Genomic DNA, 14,643 nt, shown 5'->3' with positions numbered 1-14,643 from the left:
TACCAGGCCGGGTTCAGAAAGAACACCTCCACCATGGACCAAATTTTCAGTTTACAACTATTATACTGGAAAACGGTGCGACTAGAGGGTGGCTGCCTCTATGTGGTGTTTGTCGACCTTCGGTCGGCTTTTGACCTTGTACCTCGGGGGAAACTCTGGGCTGTTCTCTCAGACCTTGGTGTCCCCACTCATCTCCTGACTATTTTGATAAGGCTGCATGAGGCCAATTATGGCCAAGGTAGATGCGGGAAAATGGCAGGCTTTCATCTAAATTCCCAGTTGGCAGGGGGGTAAGGCAGGGCTGCGTACTTGCGCCAACCCTGTTTTGCCTCTATGTCAACGGGGTAATTGGGCACCTTAACGAGATCCAGAATACCGATGCTCCGAAACTGGCAGGGAACAGAGTTCCAGCGATTATGTTCACCGACGACACCCTCCTGCTTTCTAAATCTCCAATGGGTGTACAGAGAATTCTGGACGGCTTTCATGAGTTTTGTGTTGACAGAGGCTTAGAGATCAATACCTCAAAAACTAAATACATGATCTTTAACCCACCGAGAACCTCACGCCCGAACCCAAGCCTTGGGACGGTTACGCTAGAAAGGGTTAATACTTTTGATTACCTGGGGGTTACTCTAAATGAAAATCTGACATGGGAACCCCAGCAGGTAAAATCACAACTTAAATTGGCCCAACTTTCTGGCGGAATCCTCAGGCTATCAAACAAGTCCACTATTAAACCTGTGGGCCCACCACTGGATGTGTACAAAACACAAGCAAGAGGTGCTATAATGTACGGGGTGAACTATGAAGCTTTAGTATCAGGTCTGAAATTGTCAAAACTGAGAATACATTTCTAAGGGGCTATTGGCTCTACCGCTCAATTCCCCATTGTTTCCGTTAAGGTTAGATTTGGGAATTAGACCTATTGATGAAGAACTAGCCCTAAAACCACTGAGATTCTGTCGTAGGCTATGGGTTACCCCTGAATTGGCACCTTACTGAGAGGAACTTAAGGAAATACTGGCCGCCAACGGTTCGGGAAATATCCCTTGGCTTGCTTACATAAAAAAGGAATTCCTGAGGCTAAAGATTCCTGATTTATGGTTCGACCCTCAGGATGGATGTAAATGACTGTCTCGCACCCGTTGACGCATATATTCCGTGCAGACAGACTGAACATTGCATTATCCAATCCTAAAATTGGGTTAATGACTGCCTTATTCTTGCAAATTAAAGACTCTTATTTATTTGAGCAGTTTCTTGATTAAATATATACTGTCCTATCGAAAAGTTGTATGTCCAGTGGAGGCATGGTGTGCTCCCGCTGAGAGCTTTTACTAGTAGGTGGCTTCCTAATGCCCCAAAAAATTGCCCGGCCTGTGAATGTGAGGAAGAAAATGAATTACATGTTTTATTCTTCTGCCCAGGGTATCATAAGGCTAGGAACTACTGGCTAGTTCCCCTTTGTAAAAATCTGGCCCTCAAGCAATGAATGCACGCATTTAGAATATTTAAAACTGACACAACTGGTGTTATTGTATGTGCTGTTTCAAAATTTCTTGCTGCCATGTGACAGAAGTGCAGGCTCTTAATTGCCTGATCTTGTGCCGGTTTTGCTTACGGCTCAACAATGTTTTTTTATCTGTTTTTAATTGGCACTATGATTTTTTCTTTCTTTCAAACGTGTATGATGTAAATTGTGTCGGATTGCTAGGCACTCATCCATCCTGTTTGAGGATTAATTTGTTGCTGTTAACTGTACCATTCACTACTGTTATTTTGTTACATTGTTTTTTATATACTGTTGCTGTCTTCTTTTATGGCTTTTCGCCGAAATAAAGATAAAAAAAAAAAGAAAAGAATTTGCGCTCCAATATTTTTGAAGAGCAGGTAATGGTTCCACTTACCACTGCCTACCCTTAAAAAATGAAAAGGAAGCTTTTCATTTTTATTTCTGAAATGCATCCCATTTTCCTTCAAGGAAAACGGGCTGTATTACAAAAAAAAATTGCTTTATTTAAAAAGCAGCCATTATAAACAATGAGGTATTCCCAAATGGCCCCTGGACCTGGGTATCGGTTATTATAAAGAAACAATGGTCCTGGACCAATTAGTCAAGGAAGAGTTAGATTAACAGAATTATCAACTCATTTTAACTTACATTAATCAACTCACAAACGTCTGTAAATCGTGAAAATAGTTAAAACAAACAGATGTGCAAAAAAAACACGAAGTATTATTACAATATATGTATTTAGTCATATAAAGGAACAATCATAAGAGGGTCAAGAAGGTAGGAGAATGTTCTACGCAACATGTAAGAAAGAGTGCTCAAGTGTATATATAGGAGTCAAGAGAGCTCAAATTGTGTAGAAAAGTAAAGGGCATGTATTTACAAGACTGTACAAAACTGATATTCAATAAACAATTAGATGCCACCTGGCCACATGCAAATTATTCCTTTGAATTATAAATTCTAAAGTTGAAAGGAGATTTTCCTTAGGGCTGTAATCATGGGTAATGGGGAAGAGGAATTGGTCCAGGTGCGGTAGGGGGTAGCTTCGACGTTTCGATCCGGCTTATCGGCAACTGAGGAACTTTAATACCTCAGCCGTGCGGATCTTCCTCAGGACAAGGGGACAGGTGAAGTGACCCTCATCAATCTTACAATGCTCAATTGGAGGCCAAACCCTGGTTACACTAATGCTCATAAAGTGGGAAGGGCCAACTAAGGACAAAACCCGGTATTCAGTAGAAACCATGAGGGTGGTGCCCAGACCATCCATGGAACGTAATATTCAAGCCCGTATGTGTGGCAAGAGTTTTCTGAACAAATCAGGCAATCCGGGGCACAGCGTAATTTATACGACTGGAGACGATCTGATCGACGTTATTACACCACCCTCATGGTTTCTACTGAACATCGGGTTTTGTCCTTAGTTGGCCCTTGCCACTTTACGGGCATTGGTGTAACCAAGATTTGGACTCCAATTGAGCATTGCAAGATTGATGAGGGTCACTTCACCTGTCCCCTTGTCCTGAGGACGATCCGAATGGCTGAGGTATTAAAGTCCCTCGGTTGCCAATAAGCCGGATCGAAACGTCAATGCTACCCCCTACCGCACCTGGACTAATTCCCCTTCTCCATTAACCCTGTTTACAGCCTAAAGGAAACTCTCTTTACAACTTTAGAAAATACAATTCACATAAGTAATTTGCATATGGCCAGGTGGCATCTAACTGTTTATTGGATATCAGTTTTGTACAGTCTTCTAAATATATGCCCTTTACTTTTCTACACACTTTGAGCTCTCTTGACTTCTATATATACACTTGAGCGCTCTTTCTTGCACGTTACCGAGATTATTCGCCTACCTTCTTCACCCTCTAATGATTGTTCCTTTAAATGACTAAATAAACATATTGTAATAATACTTAGTGGGTTTTTTGCACGTCTGTTTGTTTTAATTATTTTCACGATTTACAGACATTTGCTAGCTGATTAATGTAAGCTCAAATACGTTGATAATTCTGTTAATCTAACTCTTTCCTGAATAATTGGTCCAGGACCATTGTTTCTTTATAATTATTTAAAAAGCAGACACAGACATGGTGGTCTGCTGATTCCAGCAGGCCACCATGCTTGTGAGTGCAGGCCATTCCAAATGGGTCGCAAAACGAGACATACCTCATGAATATTAATAAGGTAGGTCTATTTGAGACTTTCTGGGAATCACAAAATGTGTCTAAGACACATTTTTACATGGGTGTTTGAGATTTCCTAATTGTGAATTTGCAATTAGGAAATCGCAAACTGACTTTTTTATACATCTGACCCTTGGGGCGACATGTAGGACCATTTCATTTTGCGAGACTCTAATTGTGACTCTCAATTAGAGACTCTCAAAACAAAATGTACTAATGTGTCTCAGACACATTAGCGATTCCCAATGGGGGTCACAGTGAACTGCTGCATCAATTTTCAATACTCATCAATAGGGGAGAGGATGTGGCCTGACGGCTAGAGCGTTCGTCTTCAAAGCTGGAAAACCTGGTTTGTGTCTCAATAGGGACGCTCAACATCCTGTGATTCTGGCCAAATCAGTTAATCTCCCCCCGTCTAACAAAAATTAATGTGTCTATCTGTAACGAAACTGGTGCTCATAAAAAGTGCTGTGATACCTGATATATTCGAGTCGAGTTCGCGCAATATAAAACAAAAACAAAAATAAGAAAACATTTTTTCACGAGGCAGGTTGCAAAGTGCAACCCAAATGGGAATGGGTAATAACTCAGGGATGATGGCCCGCTGGGGACAGTATACCACCATGTCTGTGGTTGCTTTTAAATAACAACAACAAATTTTTCCCTTGACACACTAATATGCAATGCTAAAATGCATTAATGTATTTATCCATACTATTCAGAAACGAGCTTAGACGTAAGGGCAGATGTGAGATGAGGTAGATGGTTCGAATACAATGTTCTAATAAGTAAACAGGGATTGAGCCGCAAGGATTGCAGAAACTAGAGCAGAATGGGAGATAAAACAGTGCCCCAATGAAGATGGGAGAACTATAATGAGATATGAGGAATGAGGTTTTACCAAAAGATATAAGGACCTATGTAGGATTAAGGAACCTGTCTGCATATAATGCTTGATTAGCAAAACAGGAAATGAGTTTCCTTTTGGACAAGGAACTAGAGGGAGACATAACAGCGCCTAGGATAAAGATGGTATAAGTAGATCTCTCCTGCAGTTAAATGTGGAGCGTATTTCCCTTAGCACAAAAAGGAGAAATGTGATCCTTTTATATATAAAAACATGTTTTTTATAAAAAGAAGACTGTTGCTTTCCCCTTTTTCTGATTAGTATTTGTGGAATTTGTTTTATTAATAGGGAGAAGATATACAACAATCTCCACATGTATTAAGACAACGAAAAACATACGGTCTTGCTAAAGATGGATATATTTGCATGAAAAACTATTGAAACGTGTTAACGCTTTGTTTAACGGCACAATCAAATAACGGATATGTTCATTGTCAAACACTGATGCAAACAATGTGCTAACAGAAGTATCTATATTTTTGAAATTAGGGCCTAGATGTAGGTAAGTTTATTTTACCACTTCTTAAATACCGAATTTTACCGATTCGGTATTTAAGAAGTGGTAAAATAGAGGGGGGAGGATGTAGGTATTACAGAATCGGTAAATACCGAATCGTTAAGATTCGGTATTTACCGATTCGGTAAATACTGATTCGGTAATGCCCATTGATTCCTATGGGCATTGAAGCCCAGGGGAATCAATGGGCATTACCGAATCGGTATTTACAGATTCGGTAAATACCGATTCCAGCAAGGGTGCAGGGGGTGTCACTTTGACACCCTCTAGCACCCCAAATAAAGGCATGTGTGGCAAGTGGCACACAGACATGCCCTAAGGGCATTTCTGTGCGTCACATTGCACAGGTGTGCATGCACAGATGTGCATGCACACCTGAATTCGGTATTTTACCACACAATAGGATTGTGTGGTAAAATACCGACTCTTAGGGCCTGTGGCACTCTTAGGAGTGTCACCTACATATGGATTTACCGATTCGGTAAATATACCGATTCGTATTTTACAGAATCGGTATATTTACCGAATCGGTAAAATTACCGATTCTTAAAATAACATGCCCCTACATCTGAAAACCCTAATACCGGTCGGAAACGGACGTTTCCGACCAGTATTAGGGCTCCTACAACTGGCCCCTGATGTGCAAATATATTCGACAATTAATCAGGTCTTACATGTTGTGTTGTCTGTTTTATGCTGGTTATAATTGAATGTTTGGGGGTATTAAGAAATTGTATGAACTATATATCATGTGTAGGCATTGTATTTTGTGCGGAAAGTTTTGTTTTTACTGTTATTTTAATCAATTTTGCAAATGTATTTTTAAGATTTAGTTTTTTGTATAATGAGCTCTAATATCGTGAATTTGTGACAATGAAGTGTCCTTTTTTATCACATTTTTTAAAATTATCTCTGTTCAGTTTGATAAATACATTAATGCATGTTAGCATTGCATATTAGTATGTCAAGGGAAAAATTTGTTGTTGTTGGTTAGAAGTACCTTATTTCCCGTACTTCTCCTGAGGCACAGCCGGGAACCACGTTCTTTAGTTATCTTAAAAAACTGCATTGTTTCCGTGTTGCCTGCTCCTGACTTAGGATTTCCCTTGGCTCTACAACACCCCTGAACAGCGGATTTAGCGCTGCAGCGGGCGAGGTTGGCTTTGATTACAATTGCCACCATTCACGTGTTGTGTAGGCCACGCCCACCTACTTAGGCCACGCCCCTCGCGCCAAGCGTATTTAAAGCGCTGAGAACTAGCGCCGCATGACTCACTACTTCTCCTGAGGCACAGCCGGGAGCCACGTTCTTTAGTTATCTTAACAAACTGTATTGCTTCCGTGTTTTTAAACATTGTATACTTGCCTGCTCCTGACTTAGGATTTCCCTTGGCTCTACAACACCCCTGAACAGAGGATTTAGCGCTGCAGCGAGCGAGGTTGGCTTTGATTACAATTGCCACCATTCACGCGTTGTGCAGGCCACGCCCACCTACTTAGGCCATGCCCCTCGCGCTAAGCGTATTTAAAGCGCTGAGAACTAGGGCCGCATGACTCACTACTTCTCCTGAGGCACAGCCGGGAGCCACGTTCTTTAGTTATCTTAAAAAACTTATTATTTCCGTGTTTTTAAACATTGTATACTTGCCTGCTCCTGACTTAGGATTTCCCTTGGTTCTACAACACCCGTGAACAGCGGATTTAGCGAGGTTGGCTTTGATTACAATTGCCACCATTCACGCGTTGTGCAGGCCACGCCCACCTACTTAGGCCACGCCCCTCGCGCCAAACGTATTTAAAGCGCTGAGAACTAGCGCCGCATGACTCACTACTTCTCCTGAGGCACAGCCGGGAGCCACGTTCTTTAGTTATCTTAAAAAACTGTATTGTTTCCGTGTTTTTAAACATTGTATACTTGCCTGCTCCTGACTTAGGATTTCCCTTGGCTCTACAACACCCCTGAACAGAGGATTTAGCGCTGCAGCGGGCGAGGTTGGCTTTGATTACAATTGCCGCCATTCACGCGTTGTGCAGGCCACGCCCACCTACTTAGGCCACGCCCCTCTCGCCAAGCGTATTTAAAGCGCTGAGAACTAGCGCCGCATGACTCACTACTTCTCCTGAGGCACAGCCGGGAGCCACGTTCTTTAGTTATCTTAAAAAACTGTATTGTTTCCGTGTTTTTAAACATTGTATACTTGCCTGCTCCTGACTTAGGATTTCCCTTGGCTCTACAACACCTGTGAACAGCGGATTTAGCGCTGCAGCGGGCGAGGTTGGCTTTGATTACAATTGCCGCCATTCACGCGTTGTGCAGGCCACGCCCACCTACTTAGGCCACGCCCCTTTCGCCAAGCGTATTTAAAGCGCTGAGAACTAGCGCCGCATGACTCACTACTTCTCCTGAGGCACAGCCGGGAGCCACGTTCTTTAGTTATCTTAACAAACTGTATTGTTTCCGTGTTTTTAAACATTGTATACTTGCCTACTCCTGACTTAGGATTTCCCTTGGCTCTACAACACCCCTGAACAGCGGATTTAGCGCTGCAGCGGGTGAGGTTGGCTTTGATTACAATTGCCGCCATTCACGCGTTGTGCAGGCCACGCCCACCTACTTAGGCCACGCCCCTTTCGCCAAGCGTATTTAAAGCGCTGAGAACTAGCGCCGCATGACTCACTACTTCTCCTGAGGCACAGCCGGGAGCCACGTTCTTTAGTTATCTTAAAAAACTGTATTGTTTCCGTGTTTTTAAACATTGTATACTTGCCTGCTCCTGACTTAGGATTTCCCTTGGCTCTACAACACCCGTGAACAGTGGATTTAGCGCTGCAGCGGGCGAGGTTGGCTTTGATTACAATTGCCGCCATTCACGCGTTGTGCAGGCCACGCCCACCTACTTAGGCCACGCCCCTTCCCAACTCCCTCCCCCACTTGTATATAGGATGTGTCCCTACCAGAAGCGCAGCGGACGAGCGCAGCGGGCGCGACGATTGCGCGCCGAAGGCGTGCCTAAGACAAGCCCGTTTGCGCCCGTCCGTGGCCGGTCGGGGCCGGGGGCCTGTCATTCTGCCCAACTCACCTCCTTTGTTCCTGGGGACCTGATTGCTCTACACTCACTCCGGTCGCTGTATACTACCAGCTATTCAAGACTGCAACAACTAGGTATTTATCAAGCCCGCAGTATCTTTCCTGAGTTACGGACCCTCCCGTCTCTCCTCACTTCTGAGCCCACAGTCCCCTTCCCTACCCCTAATCCCCTGCCCGCTCAGGCATCCGCTAATATGGAATTAGCAATTATATACCTCAATACTCGATCACTAGTCAGTCACCAACTTGACATTTGCCACCTCCTGGACTCAGACCGACCTGACATTCTTCTCCTAACAGAGACCTGGCTGAATGAGGATTCCTCCCCCGACATCTTGGCAGCCATTCCTCCGGGGTATTACATACTTCAAGCCAACCGGCCAGCTGGTAAATCAGGAGGTGGCGTAGCCGCTATTATCAAACTCTCCCTCACTTTCACTTCCCTTTCTTTACTCACCATCCCCCAGGTGGACTGCCTGGCAATTAGATTTGAATCCTCGGTGTCCCCTCTCACCTGTGTCCTGGTATACCACCCCCCTCAATCCATGCCTAACTTCCCTTCTCACTTTGGTGATTTGCTTTCTCAGCTCACAATTAATAATTCCAAACTCCTGGTCCTGGGAGATTTCAACTACTGGCCGTCAGACGCCCACGAAAGCTCTCAATCCTTGGCTTTTACTGATCTATTAACTGGGCTTAATGGCCTTCAACACGTTCACTTACCCACTCACTCTAAGGGCCATATCCTAGACCAGGTGTGGACCTACAATCTTGAAATCAAGTCACTTACGATCCTACCTTGCCACTGATCAGACCATCATTTAATTTCCTTTCTCCTCCTGGTCCCTCCTCTGCCCCCCCCCGTAGCCGAGGCACTAGCCTTTTGGCTCGCAATTGGAACAAAGCAGACCTTGACCTATTTCTTACCTCTTTAACATCTTCAGTTCTGCACAGTTCTGGCCCTATAGACTCCCAAGAAGCCGCACTTATCAAATGGCTAGAGTCTACCAGCGACAAGGTGGCCCCCCTTAAGTTAATTAGAACTAAGTGCCCCCACGACGCACATCGATGGTTCTCTGATAGCCTTAAATCCTTAAAATTAGGACTCCGCCAAGCCGAGCGCCGTTGACGTAGAAGCTATGATCCCTCAGAGAAACTACACTTTCTAAAATTATTGGGAGAATACAAATTGTCAATCTCAGCTGCCAAAACCGCCTACTTCTCCACATAAATCCTTAACTCCGCGCAAAAATCTAAAGACATTTTCGCCATTGTGGAGGAGCTCTCACATCCGGATAGGGTGACCATCAAACCCCTTCCATCTCAGGCACTTTGTGATTCCCTTAACTGTTTTTTCATAGAAAAAATTAGCAAAATCGAAAATAGTATTTCCTCTGGATCCCCGGCTATACCCCTCGTAGAGGCTGCTCCCTCTTTTAACCCTCATTTTCTGACTCAGTTCCCCCCCATATCAGAAGATGATTTCCTCTCCCTGCTCAACAAAGTTTCCTCTGGCTCCCCCACAGACTGCTGCCCTCCCGCGATTCTCCGGGCTGCTTTTTCAGCTTGCCCCGCCCTTCCGCTGGCCCTCCTGAACAGCTCCCTTCTGCTCGGTGAGGTCCCCAGCCAGTTTAAGAACGCTGAGGTAGTACCCATATTAAAGAAACCCAACGCCGACCCCACGGTTATGGGTAACTTCCGTCCCATTTCCCTCCTTCCTTACCTAAGCAAAGTACTTGAGACATATGTAACCAGCATCCTCAGTTCCTTTATTGAAGATTCCAACTTCCTAGACCCTCAGCAAGCCGGGTTTAGACCCGCCCATTCGACAGAGGCGGTCATTCTCTCTGTAATGGAGGAACTCCGTAGAGGCGCTGATTCCAACATCAGCCAAGCCTTGATTCTCTTGGATCTGTCAGCGGCCATTGACACGGTCGACCACACCATCCTGGTCGACTGTGTCAAAGAGGCGAGCATCAGAGGGACGGCCCTTAATTGGGTCCGCTCCTTCCTGACGAACCGCCACCAATCTGTCCGACTCTCCCAATTTTCGGCGGACAGGATGAAACTCACCTGCGGTGTGCCGCAGGGGTCGTCCTTGTCCCCACTCCTTTTTAATCTGTACCTTACCCCCCTGATCCGCTCCCTCCGGGGAAGGAATGTCACTGCATTTAATTATGCAGATGACATTCAGCTCATTTTCAATCTTGACTCCTCGGATGAAGCAGCTCAGGACTTTCAGTCTACCCTCTGCCATATCAGTAACTGGATGGGCGCTCACCATCTCAAACTTAATCCCGACAAGACGGAGCTTGTTCTTGTCGGAGGCCCAACCAACCCCTGGAATTCCACCTTCTGGCCTCTTTCCCTTGGCCCCTCTCCTTGTCCTGCTGACAAGGTAAAAAGCCTGGGAGTCTACATTTCACATGATCTTTCCATGAAACATCAGGTCAGTGCCACAGTGTCCTCCTGCTTCCACCAGCTTAGGAAAATTCGCAAAATAGCCCACTTTTTGACCACCGAAGCTCTCACCCTGGTGTTGCTGGCATTAGTCATCTCTCGGATCGACTATGCCAACGCCCTGTACGCAGGTATCCCACAATATCAAATTAAAAGACTACAGCTGATACAGAATCAGGCAGCCCGCCTGATTTACCATCAACCAAAACATCATCACGTTCGTCCTCTGCTCAAAGCCCTTCATTGGCTTCCTTTATCGGAGCGTTGTAAGTTCAAACTGGGCTGTTTGACCCATAAATCCTTGGCCGGCATCGGTCCCTCCTTCATTTCTTCTCTTCTGCACCCTTATGCCCCCCCCAGACATCTCCGATCTTCCCACCATGCGCTCCTTCAGACACCTAGGTTTAGGCGCAAAAAACACGGAGGTCTCAGATTCTCTTTTCTGGCCCCCTCACTTTGGAACTCTCTTCCGTTGGAACTTAGACTTTCCTCTTCTTACCCTCACTTTAGGTCTCTCCTTAAAACCCACCTTTTCCGCAGTGTTTACACATAAGCTTCCTTCTCCTCCCCTCTTCGCCTCCTATTGGATTAGTGAACAGCGCCAAGAAACTGTCCGGTGTAAGTTGCGCTTTATAAGTCTTTTTTACATTACATTACATTACATTGTCTTCGTAAAGGGGTCCCTCTCATTTCTTTCACCGTTGCTTTTAAATAAGGCAACTTTTATTTTTTTAAATGCAGCCCATTTTCCTTGCATTTCAAAAAGAAAAATTAAACGTTTCTGTTTCATTTTTTAAGAGTAGGAGGTGGTCAGTGGCAGTGGTTCACTGGACCACTGTCTGCTCTTAAAAACATTTTCACTGCCAGTCACAAAGGGGAAGGGATCCCATGGGCAATCGAAGTAGGCAGTAAACTGCCATTGTTTTGCGACCTCATTCTGGTTGCGAAACAATTGTACATGTTCTTGCTACTCAATATTAGGAAGGGACGCCCTTGGCATGTCCCTTCATAATAGCAACTTGCAAACTCTATTTTAGGAGTTGCTAATAGGTTCCCAACTCGCAAAATTGGGTTGATACATTGCAAATGCCATTTTAATGGTCGCAAACGTCCTCATTCTCCGTTTACTAGCGCTAAAAACTGTCGTACATCTGCCGCTTTGACTTGAAATGCCCTGTCTGATAAACTGAACAAGATGCATGCTGCTGCTTAGGCGTCAAGTCCTAATTAAGTTTGTTTTTTTTAAGATACATTTTGCTAGCACCATCCTGCTGAAGACATTGCAATGTATCAATTATATCAAGCACCTCGAGTAACCTATGCATAGACATAATCAACTGATGTCAGTGATGGGAGTGAGTGGGCACGTAAGAATATCAAACTACCCATCTGGGGCCTATCCTCTCTTGCAGGACATTAAGCAAATTTAAAAATCCTGAGCTCCCCTAAGAAGGTATGAACTGAAGCATTGAAAAAGATTCTGCATTGTCTGGTGGGGTTATGCCTTCTCCACAAGGCATTTGAAAAAATCCGCCCCTTCACTGTTGGCACAAAGTGGGTAACATCTCCCGTTGGACATTTTAAGCAAAAAAGAAAAAGGCACAATACACTTTGGCATCTGGAATTTCTAAAGGTTTGAAAGGCCTATACATTTCTGAATCAGTTTAATAATTAGGTAATTCAAAATCCGACAAAATGTTCAATCAGGATTAAAGGCGTCACAATGCCATCTCCTTACACTTTCATTAATGCCCGTGTCCTCTTTTTTGCAGATGTGCATTGAATGCAATAAGGCTGGCATTCGTCTTTACTTAGCTGGGTGTAACGGTAAGAAGATTTTTATTATTGCAAATGAGCTAAATTGTTCAATGATTTTATTTAGGCATTTTTATAGTGCAGACAACGCTTGAGAGTAACAAGATGCTATATGCAGAGGTGTGTCAAAGATGCCTTCGAAGAATCCAGGCTAGAGTCAAGAAATCAGAATTCCTACTGGAATCCGAACAAGAGCCAAGAGATCAAAACCAATTAAATAACCAAAATTTAGGTCGAACCCTAAAAGATTTTTGCTATTTTTCAATTAGGTCACTTTGAAGTCTTAACTGCATTTTAGACTATTGAGACTGTGAACCATTTTAAACTAGTTGACAAGCTTCGTGGCCTTTGATTTCTCGATTTTCGTGGGGATACTTTGATGTCTTTTAACCACTGAATGTAACTTCTGGTTGTTCTGGAACTTTTAACTTTTAACCCTAGACGCGACTATTCATGGGCTTTTGACTTACTCTCCCAGATCTAGCCTTTTCAGACTTGTACATTTCCTGACCTGTGCAGCTGTTAGGGATTTTTAGCACCTGCTACTTAAGGTTTCTCTTATATGGTTTTGAATTTCTTGTAAACTTGAACTGTACGTCATGCAGGCTTTTGCGTTTTGTTTAGTTAGTTGCAGCACATCGATGGCCTTTCACCTTTCAACTCTATGTGAAGCTCTTTTAATACTTCCATACTATCGCACATGCCATAAATGAGGCATTTTATCAAAAAAGGTGATTTACCTTACAGCTAAACATTATTCCATCACAAAGACAACCCAGAGAACTGAAGGCATGTTACAGCTGTTGATGCAGCGTGAGATGTATAAATGGTGCAACAAACCTTTTGCTGATCATATGTAACCTCTTTGCCTAACATGCCTACCATTCTCTGCTCCAACAGACAGTGTCCTGAAAACCCTGAAGTGCAGTGGGATCATGGAGCACCTTAGCGCCCAACAGGTCTTTGTCACGGTTCATGATGCTGTCGTGTATGTGGAGCACACCACGGTAAGTGGGAATACTAAAACCCCTATAGATCAGCTCTGGAAGCCCCCCCAGACAAACAGAAAAAATGATCAACCACAAAACATGCGCCATTTAAGATGGTTATGCAAAATATGTTATTGTTTTTTTTTCAAATTATCCAATAAACATACTTTTAGTTTCTGGATACATTTCGGTAAGGCCTTTTCTACCTTTAATTTTGCAACACAACTTGATCTGCGACAAATCTATCATAAATAGGTCATTTTTTACGTAAAAATACTTAATTTACCTTCAGACTCCTTTGTCACACCCATGTCATTCAACCAGAGACATCAAAATAGATTAAAGTCTGTTTAAAATTCGTGAAAAAGCAATCTATTTTTGACTGAAGTTTTTAATAGAAAATGTTAAAAATCGTCGCTTGTAAAACAACATTACTTTTTAATATGCGTCAATTCCATAATTTTATTCATATTGTATTTTTATAGCTACAGTATCTCAATATAAATTCAGCAGAAATTAGATCGCACAAGACCATATAAAAGTATAAATTAAAATAAGCAATGCCCCCTTATACCAAAATAAACAACTGCAGAATAACAAAACAAACCAGTGCAAAATAGTAAGATTAGTATGCCTTGGTAAATTCAGACCTTTCACACAACTTAAAAGCATGTCGCATTCATTTACGAATTATGTTTCTAAGTGACTCTGAGTGCCAGTCTACAAGACATGTCCCTGGCTGAATTTATTGGGGTGACTGCTGCAGCTCATGCAGGAAGAAGCAGTTTTAGGTAAGGATGTTGGAGAGAAGGTAGGGTTGAAAAGTCTCAAAATGAGCGAAACCAGAAATTCAAAAGTGTATGGAGTGTCGGTGCGGATGTAATTGTGACTAGTCATTGGGAGCATCAATGATGCCGATGCTCTCGAGTTTGCTGGTAAGAATGATGGGGCTCCTGGGGTAGCAGACTTTGGGTGAACTTGATATCAAAAGTGTTGATGCTGAGAATGGACTGGAATTGTGAAAAGATTGTAGTATAGGTTGTAATACAGAAACTCACTGTAGAGCAGATAACCAAAAACTTGTCTCTCCTAAGGCCAAATACCTTCTTATCTATTTGATGACAGGCATGAATAGATGGATGAGATTTCCGCTCTATGT

At 43.4% G+C, this 14,643-nt stretch overlaps 1 protein-coding gene across 3 annotated transcripts in view; it reads left to right on the top strand.

The window, feature by feature from the left end:
* The window catches only part of LOC147749132 (solute carrier family 26 member 10-like), a 490,027-nt gene that overhangs the window by 422,004 nt on the left and 53,380 nt on the right, over positions 1 to 14,643 (top strand). For all 3 annotated transcript variants that reach the window (XM_086966525.1, XM_086966535.1, XM_086966516.1), the window contains 2 exons: positions 12,453 to 12,507; positions 13,396 to 13,502. In XM_086966525.1, coding sequence (XP_086822651.1) covers positions 12,453 to 12,507; positions 13,396 to 13,502 — 162 coding nt within the window. The remainder of the gene's footprint in view (positions 1 to 12,452; positions 12,508 to 13,395; positions 13,503 to 14,643) is intronic.

This window comes from Lissotriton vulgaris, chromosome 1_1 (assembly GCF_964263255.1).
Source record: "Lissotriton vulgaris chromosome 1_1, aLisVul1.2, whole genome shotgun sequence".
Lineage (NCBI taxonomy): Eukaryota > Metazoa > Chordata > Amphibia > Caudata > Salamandridae > Lissotriton > Lissotriton vulgaris.
The sequence above is the reverse complement of the archived record's forward strand: the minus strand, read 5'-3'. Positions and strand labels throughout refer to the sequence as shown.